This window comes from Chiloscyllium plagiosum, unplaced genomic scaffold (genome assembly GCF_037043375.1).
Source record: "Chiloscyllium plagiosum isolate Xiang-an unplaced genomic scaffold, Cpla_swu_hap1 HiC_scaffold_5, whole genome shotgun sequence".
NCBI classification, from domain to species: Eukaryota; Metazoa; Chordata; class Chondrichthyes; order Orectolobiformes; family Hemiscylliidae; genus Chiloscyllium; species Chiloscyllium plagiosum.
This window is the reverse complement of record NW_028270143.1, coordinates 32,871,510-32,885,219: the sequence shown is the minus strand read 5'-3', so window position 1 is coordinate 32,885,219 and position 13,710 is coordinate 32,871,510. Positions and strand designations below refer to the sequence as shown.

The window sequence follows — 13,710 nt, the reverse complement described above, 5'->3', positions numbered from 1 at the left end:
TTTGAATTTCACCATGACTTGGGGAGATTTTCAATACACATTTTTCTTTAAGGAACTGAATGTTAAAAACTGTTAACAGATTGCAATGTAAAAAACAAACTGGGTGTGGTGTTCAATGTTCTTTGATGAAGACATTGATGATCTTACCCTGTTTGCCCACACAACACTCTATTCTCACCAGCAGTTTCAAGGAGATGCCCTGACGTCACATTCGGGCAATTTAAGAATGGACAATGAACATGAGTTATAATGACAATGTATACAGATCATGGAAATATTCTTGTTTAAAAACTTACCACATTGTTTTTGTATTGTTTTGGGGATTATGCAATTAATGGTATGGTGCTGCAGAGAGACCAAGGGGTTCAGGTCTTTGAAACTTGTATGAAGTTGATGATAAACAAGTGTTTGATTATGTGGAAAAATTCAGAAATGTTTAAATTGTAAAAATCTCTAAGATGTTAAAAATACAACAAGTGCAATAAAATAATCTGTCTTTGTTAATGATTAATTTCTGGTTATGATCATTAAGTAACATTGAAAATAAAGGGATAAGGTATCTTATTCATTTCATGACTCACGTTTATTGTCTGCTTATCTTTGTTTTTGTCACGCATGGAATTATCATTGTTGTCTCAACAGCTTGTTTTGTAGATATTATGATGTACAGAACGAAGTGGTCAAAGTTATTAGAGTGATTTTTAAGTTGTGTCTGAAACAAACCCAAAGCATAATTTCACCCTAGAAATTGTTAAAGTAAAAAAAAAGTAATTAGAGGATTGTGGATATTTGGAATTCCCAACTTCAGAGAGTTGTGGAGGTTCAGATCATTGAGCATATTTAAAGAAACAGCAGATAGATTTTTGAAATATTAGCAAGTTGATGGCTGGCACTAGAGAGGAGTTGAGGTCTGGGGGCAGATCATCCACGATCGTGTTAAATGGTGGCAGCACGCCCTAATCACGCTCCTATTTCCTGCGTTCTTACGTTTCTTTGCTGTAAACTTGCATTATTCCATGACAGAGAGGGAAAATGCTGGAAATACTTAGCTGGTTCTGGCAACACCTAAGGGGAGAGTGAAACAGAATTACTTTTTCAGGTCTGTGACCTTTCATCCGAAATGGGTCAAGTAATTGGTTTTCAGCAAGAGCTGGATGGAACAAAGACAAGTTGATCAATGGACTGAGGAGTGGTAGAGGGAGTCTAATTTGGATAAATGTGAGATATTGCTTTCTATTAAAAGAAACAAGGACTGGGATTATGCAATTAATGGTATGGTGCTGCAGAGAGACCAAGGCGTTCAGGTCTTTGAAACTTGTGTCGCAGGTAGACAGGGTGGTTAAGAACACACTTGACATGCTTGCCTTCGTTGTTCAAACCTTTGAGTATATGAATTGGAACATCACTTTGAGGTTGTACAGGATGGTGTTGAGGCTTCTTCTGGAGTACTTTGTACAGTTCTGGGTGCCCTGCTTTAAGAAGGAGATTATTGAGCTGAAAAGGGTTCAGAAGAGATTTACCACAATGTTGCCGGGAATGGGGGTGGGGTTTAAATTATAAGGAGAGAATAGATGGGCTGGGATTTTTTTACTGGAGTGTAGGAGGTTGAGGAGTGACCTTGTAGAGCTTTACAAAATCATGAAGGGTGTAATAGCAAGGGTGTTCTCTCCAGGGTGGGGGAGCATATTTTTAAGGTGAGAGGAGAAAGTTTTAAAAAGGACACAAGTGTGTCTCATGTGTGGAATGAAGTGCTAGAGGAAGTGGTGGATGTGGGTACAAATACAACGTTTAAAGGACATTTTGATAAGTACATGAATAGGAAAGCTCTGGAGTGATATGGGACAAACATGCAAAAGTGGGAGTAGGTTAGCTTGGGAACCTGGTCGACGTGGATTAATTGGACCAAAGGATCTGTTACCGTGTTGTATGACTTTACGACTCTAAGTTGCAGATCCGTGGTAGGTTGAAAGACAGGAAAGATTGAGTGAAAGAGGAATTCATTCTTCAGCAACACAGAGAGTGGTGATGCTGCAAGAAAAGAAGACGATGCAGAAGCTCTATTGTGGGAGGCTGCTTCATCAGAACAGATGTAATGGAAGAATGGAATTGAGTCCTTACTGGGCATAGAGTTAGTGGGTATGCAGCTGAGGTGGCCAGAGGGGTCATTGAGCTTTTAATGAATATTTGTTATCAGCCTATTTATAGAGATAGTGACAGAGAAGTGAAGAAAGGGGAGGGAGGAGTTTGAGATGTACCATTCAAATTGAAACGAAGGTCAAAACAGAAGCAAGGCCGAAGAGGTTTTCCCAGTCAGACTGAGGGAAAAATACTGCATGGATACAGTCATCAATGTGCTGGGGAAAGAGTTAAAGCAGCAGGCCTGAGCAGAACTAGAACAAAACACTTTTGGCACATACCACAAAAAAGGAAGGTGTTCTTGAATAACATGCGGGTGCTGCTAACAAGGCCAGCATTTTTTGCCCATCACTAATTTCCCTTGAACTGAGTGGCTTTCTAGGCCATGTCAAACAGAGTTACTTTTTCAGGCCTGTGACCTTTCATTCGAAATGGGTCAAGTTAAAAATGTAATTGGTTTTCAGCAAGAGCTGGATGGAACAAGGACAAGTTGATCAATGAACTGAGGAGTGGCAGAAGGAGTTTAATTTGGATAAATGTGGGATATTGCACTCTGTTTAAACAAACAAGGACTGCAAGTATGCAATTAATGGCATGGTGCTGGGTAGTGTTGTAGAACAGGGAAACCTAGGGGTTCAGGTCTGTTAAAAGTTAACCACATTGCTGTATGTCTGGAGTCACATGTAGGCCAAACTAGGGAAGGATTGCAGATTTTCTGAGAAGGCATTAGAGACTAGCCAAATTTTAGCACAATCAATGGTAATTTTATCGCACCGTTATTGAGACTGATTTTATACTCCAGTTTGATTCATTTCATTCAAATTCCAGCAGCTTCCATTGTGGGATTGAAACCTGGTTTAGTTTTCACTTTAGGAAGAAGCAGAGAGCCTTAAAACCATTGTGGTGGCAAATGAAGGTGTAGAGGGATTAGGTTTCCATTCTAAAATGACGCTGATTATGGCCAGGAAAGTGGAAACTTATAAGTGATAGAGGATATCAGAAGAGTCACAGATGTACAGCGATGAGAAATTCCATCAAATGGCAAGTTGCTGACAATTTCACTTCAGAATCCACCATTTGGACTCTTCTTTCAATCTTTGTTTTGGGACATTTTTTAAAAGAAAAATCCACCAGTTTACTAACAGTAACTTAGCTTAAGCTTCTTCTCTGTTAGTGTGCTAGATCTTTGGGCATTCAGGCTATAAACAACAGGAACCCTGTCAATTCCATTGAGTTTCACTTTATTTCAGTATTCTGAATGATGTCCCAATGCAGATGAATTGCCTCACATTTTAGTTATATTTCCATGCAGGTTCTCCTCAGGCCATCTGAAATTGGCACAGGGTCCTGATTCCCAGTGATGTTAACAGGAAGCTCTGTTACCATTGCTGACTACCTCTGTAGAGAACAAGGGCAGCCTGGCCAGAGATTGTGTAGAGGTTGCTAGTCATGGGTCCATGAGTGGACGTGAATCCAGTGTAGAAAATAGGGTCAACAATGTCTTCTACTCTACAACGGCAAGTGACATGATGCAATCTTGACAAAGTGGACTAATACGGGCATAATGGGATGCAAGCAGGAAGAGTTTTTTTTCTTCTTACATGGATTGTTGGTATCACTGGCAAGGCCAACATTTGTGCCCACTTCAAACTGTCCTTGAATTGAGTGGCTGATTATTCCATTTCAATGGGCAGTTAAGAGTCAATCACATTACTATGGATCACATGTAGGTCAGTCTGAATAAGGCTTGCAAATTTCTTTCTGTAAAGCACACTAGTGAGCCAGTTTGGCTTTTAGAACAATTGAAGATATTTGTCAATGTTACTGAGATTACCATTATATTTCAGATGTTTTAATTAAATTTTAGTTCTGCCAGATGTCATTGTGGGATATGACACTATCGCCCTGAGTTTGGTTTGAGCCTTCTGTACCTGATGGAACATGTGGACCAAGTATGGGAGCCAGTTTATGATTTGAAAGTTGTACCACTTACAGGAAGATGTTGTTCCACACATCCAAAAGACACACAATCCTCCTTTCTGTCTACAGGTCAAAAAAAGTGCATGGAAGCGGGGTGTGAAGTGTCTTGGAAATGAGAATCCTGACACCTGTGGAAGAGGAGACTGCAGAACTGATGAAACATGCTCAGAGTTTAAATGGTCTACTCTTATTTCCATGTTCCCTATTCAAGTATTCAGTGAGCAGTGCAACTGCAAACTGTGAAACACCTTGAGACACTGTTAATTTAGAAGTGTGATTAAATGTAAGTTGTTGTTAAATGCTGAACTGACCTTTGCATGTAAATGAATTTTGGGTGATTAGAAGTGAGTCTGCAGTTTCTCTTGCTGGAGAGGCAAACACTTATGATGATAGGTATACCTCGTTCAGTTGCTGTCTCCATTCTTTTTTCTCACTGTCACACGATTTTTAGAACCCTTTTAAAGCTAGGTTTGGCAGCACCCAATCATTACTCCTGGATTTATCTCCTCCTATTTTTTACTCAGTTTAATATTGGCACTCTCTTACATAAAGGTCATTGGCCCCTGACATTGGTTTTTCATCCAACCAAATAAAGTTACAGTATAATATTACAAGTTTAAATTGCTTATGTTGGGTGTGACTAACATGAAAAAAAAAACGGCATTTATTTCGGTAGTGTGATAATGAGTAATTTATAGTTATGGGAGTGTCACATAGTACATATCGAAGTTCAGACAGGAGAAGCTGCCATTTCTTTGAATAAGTCTGAAGTATAACCAGCTGCCTGTGGGACAAAGCAGGTTAGTATTCTGTGGAGTTATGTTATTTGTAACCTTATAGCTACTCATATCTTGGGCTTGATTTTGCTGGAGTCAGCCTCTGGAGGTACAGATTGTTAGACATTTCCCTGTTTGAGAATTTCTCTATACGCTGACTGGATGGAAGTGTGAGCTGTTAAAAGGGCAACAAGACTGGCACAGCATCTGGAACCTTAGTCAGTGGTGGTACCACAATCATATCTCCTTAATCCAATAGAAATGTAGGAAAATAAGTATGGTTAGAGAAAGGTTGTTATGAAAGAAAGAGATAAATGAAAGGGAAAAGTTTTTTTATTAAAAATACAGTATTTGTAAAATCAACAATTGACTTCATGCATGAATGAGATTGAACATTTTAAATTGTCCCTTTCTAGGCCAGAGAAATGAATTAGTATGGATTAAAAATATCATGTTATCAAAAATGTACTTATTATTCCAATCTATTTACTGAGAAGATAATATGCAAATCCAACGAATTCTTATGGCTAATCAGGAAGATCATGAGAAACAAACACCTAAGTAGCATAGATCAATCAGCGATTTCTGGAGATTCACAACTCACAGTGTATCTCTTATTGCCCTGAACATTCTGCTCCATTTGTGGGTTAATAATGCAAGGTGCCATTAATATGCCTTTTGCTTTTCTGGATAATATGCATCCTATAATTTAACTCAATGAAACTTATAAGCATTGTGAGTTGGATCCTACAGGGCAGCACAGTGATTCAGTGGTTAGCATTGCTGCCCCCACAGTGCCAGGGATCTGGGTTTGATTCATGTCTCGGGCAACTGTCTGTGTGGAGTTTGCATGTACTCCCTTTGTCTGCATGGGTTTCCTCCCATTAGCCATGCTAAATTGTCCATAGTGCTCAGGGATGTGTAGGTGCATTAGTGAGGGGAAACTGTTAGGTAGTAGGATAGGGGAATGGATTTGGGTGGGATACTCTTCAAAGGGCCAGTGTTGGGCCAAATGGCTGGTTTCCACCCTCTAGGGATTCTTTGAATCTTCTATTCTATACATACTGAAAAAGGAAAAAAGAGTTTTCTGGTTCAGTGGCAGTATCTCTACCTGTGAGCGCGGAGGCCTGGTTTCAAACCTCACCTGTCCTGGATGCGAGTCATAACATGTCCAAACAGGTTGATTAAAGTAAATATAGTACTGAAGAGTAAGTGGTATCAGGAATAAGATGTTTTCCCCTGATTAAAGCTTGTGTCTGAAACAGCTTGTTTAATTTTACTTTTGAGTTTTACTAAAGTTTAATATGTTAAAGAATCTGAAATACTCACCGCAGAGAAGTGCATTCAGTTGTATTGTTATTTCAGATAACAATGGAACCAGAGGGTGCAAGTTTGAGAAATGGTGACTTTAACAAAGTGAAACACAAGGAAAATGCTTTGGAAGATCCTAAGAAGAATCAGATAAAAAAGTAAGTGGTGGCGTCTTCTCAATGAAATTATGCAATAAAGTTCCATGTTCCGATTTGATGTCGCCTATAATAGACTGTCACCATCATATATACAGGTCAATGAACTCACTTCATAAGAGTTGACTGATGACACCACTGTCATTCAGGTATCTTCTATTAGATAGGCTGATCCTATAATCACATGATCCCAACAAGGAAATATGCTGATGGGCAGAAACAGGACGACAACACCGGAGCCTTGATTCTTTAATGCATCCTCTCTTCAACATGGCTTCTCGCTGTGAGCAACGTATTGAGGATATATTTTCCATTTTAATTATCGAAGATTCAAATTTTATTTCAATGGTATGCCTCATATTCCAGGAAAGAACTTTAGCTTAACATGTAGAAAAGAAGAATGTTCTTTTTCTGCAGGAGCTCTAATTTTCAGATATTGATCTGTGTTTCTACTATTACTGTAGAATATGAATTTGGAAAACATGAATTAATTTCAAATGAGTTATTATTTAAACTATTTTGCATGATTACATATCATACTTGTAACCCCAAACTTATCAGTCATTATGTTCTCCTATTTTCTTCAAAATATTCTAGATTTATTGTCAGCAACAGTATTGCAGTATATCCATGATAAACGGCCATATGAAAATCAGCATATCTTCCCTGTTCTCCGTTCCTTCTGATTTCCTGTGCAGTCAGTTCTCTTATAATGCAATGATTGCGTTCTTGTGCAACCCCAGGTTTAAAAAAAACCTGGTCCAGAAACAGCACCTAAAGTGTCGGCGATATTATTGCGTTACAGCCAGCACATGTTTTAAAAATTCGCATTTTAGAAACAGCGTCCCCAATTCATCAATCGTGTTATAGCAAATACGTGTTGACAACATGCACAATATAGCAGAATGACCTGTACTTGTAATACCAGTTATTGCTTGCCACAAGCAGCGTATCTCACAAAATCAGAATTCTAGTCCACACTACACTGGTGGCAGAAACCTTTGTAGCAGAAATGGGTTCTGTGTAAGAAAGATACTAAGGGAAAATAAAGGTGAACTAGGTCAACATTAAGAAATTCTTAATGGTCAAAAGATATAAGCTGGACGTGATTTTCAGGATGAGGGAGAGAAGAAAGCAGTGACACGTTTAGAAGGAGTGCAGATTAAGGATGAAAAGGAGAGAAGTTAGATCAGCTTTGGGGGGTGGAGTAGTTGTCCTTGTTTAGGGGTTATATGAGAAATATTTAGGAAGGAATAGTCAGGAGTACAGTTCATGAATGTTGACATTGGAATGGGGATAAGATTACAAATGTTAATGCAGGGAAAGAGAAAGTAAAACGGCCAACATGAACTGAGGTAAAAGGAAAGAAGGATAGTGACAACAATAATTGGAAAGAATAGTGCCAACGCTAACTGAGGGAGGAATCGCATCTTAGAATGAACAGGAAGAAATAGATAGGAATACCGACAGTTTGAAAGAAGCATATTAATTTGAATAGGAAAATAATTGGCAGTTTTAAGATGGAACAAAAGATGAGATGGATGCCAGCATGAAGTGAAAGGAGGACAGAATGGGTTACAATTCTACTTTGATTCTCTCTTTCAGTTACATTCATGAAAGAGAAATAATATGGACATTCTGCCTGAATATCTTAACTGACTGGCTGAGGAGGGTAAATATTTAGGTGGATTTTCAGAGGTAGTTGGTCTGTTGAAAACCCAAATCTTCTTGAGGGTGAAATTGATCTCGCGCTGCATACGAAGTCACAGTGTGTAGGCAGCCAGCATTACTTAATGGGCTGCAAATGTGTTATCAGCTGTTGTGCATCAGCGCAAACTACCAAATACACAGTCATTTTGTTTTTTTCACTTTTCTTGTGGATTAAGAGTCAGTCAGTTGTGGAGTGTTAAATGTTTAAAATCAACAAATAACAAATTAAATATGATTCCCATCCCAGAGCATTACCTTTGTATTGACCTTCTTCCATCTTCTCAAGCTTTGAGTGTTGTCATCTCCTGAGAAATTTAAAACATAGCTTCCATGTTGAAGTTGGAACAGTATTTATTTTAAAGTTCTGTGCTGTTATTTTCTAGGAGAAGTAAAGATGAAAAGAAAGTTGAAAATGTGCCAGCAGTTAACTCTCTTCAGATGGTATGTATACCTTGATAGAAAGAATGTTTCACTTCATTGAAATTTCAAATTGAGACCTGCCTACAAGGTATAGTATAAAACTCTTTCAGACCTAATGAAATATTAACAATTACTGTATGGACATGTCTTTTGGATCTGTGTACTTCAGAGATACTTCACATGCTCACTGTTCACATGCAATATTTAATCAGCTCTACAAGCACAATATGACTTCTACAAAGTTAACTTCCTGCTGTTAATGGACTGAGCATTTGAAAAGGAATTCTATGAAATTTACTTTTTTTTACTAGCAAAAGGTGTGCCTTCACTCAAAGGAGGAATAAGAAATATAGGGACGTAACAGGTAATACCTGGACAGACAGGTTGAAGCAAATGAGTTGTTACCATGTAGTAAAGGCTACGTAATACAATTTTAAAATGTTGTTCATTAAAAATTATCACAGTACTGTTTAACTATTTTTGGTTAATACCAGATGGTGCATTAGTATTTACTTCATTATATTAACCTTGAAGTTCAAAAAGTCCCCACTTCCACTTTGTCTTGGAGAGGTAGTGCACTTCACAAAAGCCTTTATATCAGATTCATCCATAAAGTTGGATCAGGAAACCTGAAAATGATAAGGAAGCATGGCCAGTTCCAGAAAATAAGTGAGTTAACAGTTGCCTTTTTTGGAGGTGAAGAGGAACAAGATATTTACCTCATCCCGGTACACATAAACCTCATCCTAACTTTATTTATAATAACCTTACTAGTAAATCCTTTTATTGCTTTCGCTATTGTTGTTTATCTAGCTTTCTGTCCAAGAATTGAGTTGGTGAAGGGTTAACAAAGCTACATTTGGGATAAAATTACCCTAGCTCTATGTAAATCACAAAATTCCTCTAATTTTAACATTGCAACCTTTGAAAATCTCATAGATCATGCAAGTGATAGATTAGAGCACTTACTGAATTCTAACAACTGAGGATATGTCAATGAATTGAGAGATTTAGGGGCCCACATTGTTACGATTCACTAGGATAGTGCATTAGAAATCAAGCCCTGCTATTTCTGGAGTCATCATAAAAGTTAAAGCTTTTAAAAGAAATACACAAAATCCCCAAACAACCTGATTTTCAGATCCAGGTTGATAGAACACATGGCCCAACTTTCTACTCTCAACAAAAGATCGCTATTTATTATAGACTATCCGATTCTAGCCACAAGTAAACAATTTGACGAAATTAAGTGAATGCTACAAATTAAAACACTAAGTTCCTTATGAACTCCCCCTAAAACACATAAGCAGACAAATATAAACAGGGTAAACAAAACCTGGCTGAAGAGAAATCTGGGAAGACAGTTCCATAGCCTTTGTTTACAAAATCTACTGGATTGGTTCTTACTGATTTGTAGGTTTCTCCTCAGCCAATGTTTCTTAACCTGGTTATCACTGGTTTGCAAGTGCATGGCAGGATGGCTATTTGACTTATAAAAGATCTCTGATTTTATCCAATTCAAAGTCACAACTGGTAGTGTCTGCTGAAGGAAAGATAAGCTGTTTTTCTTCAGATTTAAACTGGCTTACAGGAAAGAACAAAGAAAGAGAGAGTTTTTTGCTGTTTCAAATTTGTTGGTTTTTCTTCTGGTCCAACTAGCATCCTACTGTCTTGGTCACAGCCCAACCTGCTCAACTAACTGATCTTTGTTATTGAAAATTGGTCGCTTGTCCACAAAATGATCAGCTTCACTTGTAAATGACCCTCCAACTCCAGTACATCTGCTCACTACTAAAACCCACAGCTATACAGACAGTGTTCATAACAGGAATTAAATTCCTTTCTTTCACAACATGTAGCTTCGTAAAACACTGGTTTAAAAAATAAAGCAGTCCTTTCTCATTTCAGTCACAGTTTTTAAAAGCACAAATACAAAAAAAAGGATGTGGTCTTTACGTGCCTCCACCCTTAAGGATATGAAATGTTATTTCAGCAATGTGCTCCTTTACGAAACAGGGAACATACAAAGAACACAACACAAGACATAGTGGATAGGTAGAAAAAAATAATTAAAAGGTTAATGGTATATTGGCATTAATTGTATTTTAAGAGGTTTGGAATGGAAAATGGTGAAAATTATGTTACACCTACAAAGGTGCCACAGGAAGGATTGGCCTTGGAGAGGAACAGCTTGGATTGATCAAAATGGTAGAGGCTGAAAAGATTAGGCATGAAGCTTGGATACATACACTAAACCTGTATCCTTTGAATATCAAAGATTAAGTGGTGGTCTAAATTATGTGTTTAAGATGATCAAAAGTTATAGAAAAAGAGAATCTATTTAATCCGATGGAGGAGTCTGGAACAAGTGAGCAGTAGCTTAACATTAAAGCCAGGCCCCTTAGGGATAAATGTAAAAAAGTATTTTTTTTTACAAAAGGTAGTAATAACTTGGATTTCTCTCCCCCAGGAAGTTACTGAGTCTAGAGCATTAGAACATCTTCAAAACTGAGATTGAAAGGTGTGAAGGAATATATAATTAAGATGGGACTCCTCTTCTTAGCTTTCTCATTGTGATCACAATTCTAATATTAACAAAAGAATTGGATGATTTCTTTACCTTTTTTTAAAAAAACTAGCCTGAGAAATAAGCAAAAAAAAAGCAAAATAAATGTCTGTTCGCGCTTATTGCATGTAAGCAATATAGCACAATTAAAATCTTGTTGCACAATGTTTGCCAATTATTTGACATTTGCAATTCACTTAATACAGTAACTCGGAAAATCCATTTTGACTATCATTTTGATACAACACAAAGTTTGGGGAATGATGTTTATATATTTTCGTAAAATTCAGATAAAAGAGATGAAAGACTTATCTATTTTGCACATCTCTTAGTTTCGTTTTGCAGATGGTCTGGATATTTTACTGATGGTAGTTGGAATTATAGCTGCAGTGGCTCATGGAATGTGTCTACCATTATTATCAGTTGTTTTTGGAGATATGACAAATGGATTTATATGCCAAGCTGCCAATTCAACCTGTAAGTAGCTTTAATGTTTTTGGAAAGATTTTCATACCAGTACATTTAATAAATTAATATTTTGTTGCTGTAAAGAGGAGACATAATTGATGGGTACTAAGCACTCTACTTGAAAAAAACAAGATGAAAGCTTACAAAATTATTGAAGTCAGCAGGTAGTTTACTAACTTATTAATTAAATCACTTCCCATGTAAATTGTTGATGGTAATGGTAGCTTCAAATATCTGGACTATAATTAAAATTTAGGAAGTTAGGAATGGGAATGAAAGTTAGCAAAGATTCTTTGCAACCACTGAGTAATAGTTCCATGAGCAAGTTATTATTAAGAAAGAAGTGGACAAAATAATTACATATAGTAGACAATCAGATGCATGATATACTGGAAGAGGCATGATATACTGGCTAGGTAGTAGCTTACCACCAAAGGACAAGCTTAATGATTTTTTCTTGTTCTGAACAATGCTTATATTTTAATCGAGAGGTTTTAGCGTTTTATTCTCAAAACTGGTCACTTTCAACTATCACATACACGAGAGGATCTTTGAGAGAAATTCAGATATTTTGGAGGGCAGAATTTTTTCCATTCTAATATCATTTAAAAATGATTACTATATTATCGGAAACCATTAATCATCAGTAAGTGATGGAACCCTTTTTCTACATTTTTACATAGAACAAATGTCAATATTTTAGACAAATGCCACATTGTGTATGTAATATGAATTATTTGTGAGATGTTTTACGCAATAAAAGTCGAATTAAATTGCAACCATTTACAACATAGACAATGCATTCTATCCCCAGCAGTAAGTGTAATTAGAAAAACATTTTAATGCTTTTATTCCTTGATGGGTAGCAAAGTGCAGCTTAAGCTATTTTTCTTGGAGTAATTTTATGCAACAGTACAATAAAAGGTGGCCCATTGCATTTTGTAACATTAGATTTCATAACTCAATTGCCCTTTGCCAAGTCATGCCTTTGCATTTCATTCAGACTGTGGGAGTCAGAAGATTTTAGTTACAAAATAAATGATTAATTTCCCAGCCTGGAATACCCTCCTTTGACCTTTTCTGCTAAATTGACTACAAATTTGGTTCACCATGAGTTTCCTTCAGTCTAAAGATCAGAAGTGGGGATGTTCTCTGATGATTTCATGATGCACAGTACCATTTATTACTCCTCAGATTTTGGAGCAGTCTGTGTCCATACACATAAAGAACTGGGCAACAACCAGGTTTGGGTTGATGAACAGCAAGCAATAACCCTTGTATTTGTTCTTCACACACAGATCTCTGAGGTAGGGGGCTCTGTGACAGAAACGCTGCAAACTAGCAGTGAGGTCTATTAGAAAGTAGTGACATGCAAATGATTTGAGGGGATGAAGAGCTGGGGGTGGGGGGGAATCTTGTAGGTGTCAGCATGACATGGCCTATGATAAGATGTTTGGCAGAATTGGTTGAGAAGTCTGGTGAGGAGCATCTTGAGGCATCTTTTATGTTTTTCGACAAGTGGCGCAGAGAGTTTCATGCTACGCAGTGGTGAGTTATCTATCAAGGAGTTTATTGCTTGTTAAATACCTTTTGAATGGTCCAACTCACCTCATTAATATCTAGCTTTCTAGTTTACCAAACTTGCCAAATAAACTAGATGTCAAAAAAACTTGGCCTGGATACCTGATGAATTCAGCTTGCTGCTTGCTCCAGACGATCTCAATGCTAGATGTTGTTGCCAATATCTCAGGGCATGTTTCATGGGCAATGGTTGCACTGCACACTCATAGATGTTGGTATACATGTGCCCATCTCTAAGAAATCTCATTGTACGTCTCCAGTGCACTTACAAGATGCTTTACTGCACAGTGGGCTATAGTAATGCTCCAGCAAGGACATATGCGCTCAGAGATATGGACCCAACTCATGTAAATTGCCAGGTTGAATCTTTGGGCTCTGTACTTGCTGTCATTGTGCTCACTCATTCTGAACCAAACTGGATGCTCACAGTATCCCTACTTTAAATTGCTTTACCTTGCCATTGTGCGCTTTGACCCTTCAGCTAGAGCTACTAAGCTTCTGTCTTGCCTTACTGTTCAGTGCAGACACAAAGGCAGGAGGTTTGTCATGGCTGTGAAACAAGCCTCAGAGAAATCAAGAGGGATCTTTTTTGCTCAGGGTTTTCCAA

At 37.6% G+C, this 13,710-nt stretch overlaps 1 protein-coding gene across 4 annotated transcripts in view; it reads left to right on the top strand.

The window, feature by feature from the left end:
- Window positions 1–13,710, top strand: part of LOC122549778 (ATP-dependent translocase ABCB1-like) — a 104,770-nt gene that overhangs the window by 13,986 nt on the left and 77,074 nt on the right. For 2 of the 4 annotated variants that reach the window (XM_087987083.1, XM_087987082.1), the window contains exons 2-4: window positions 6,258–6,361; window positions 8,452–8,509; window positions 11,387–11,531. In XM_087987083.1, the coding sequence (XP_087843209.1) occupies window positions 6,264–6,361; window positions 8,452–8,509; window positions 11,387–11,531 (301 nt within the window). In that variant the 5' untranslated portion in view covers window positions 6,258–6,263. Of the gene's footprint in view, window positions 1–4,185; window positions 4,400–4,889; window positions 4,917–6,257; window positions 6,362–8,451; window positions 8,510–11,386; window positions 11,532–13,710 lie in introns of those variants that run through there. The other 2 variants (XM_043689799.2, XM_043689798.2) reach the window with 2 other exon arrangements.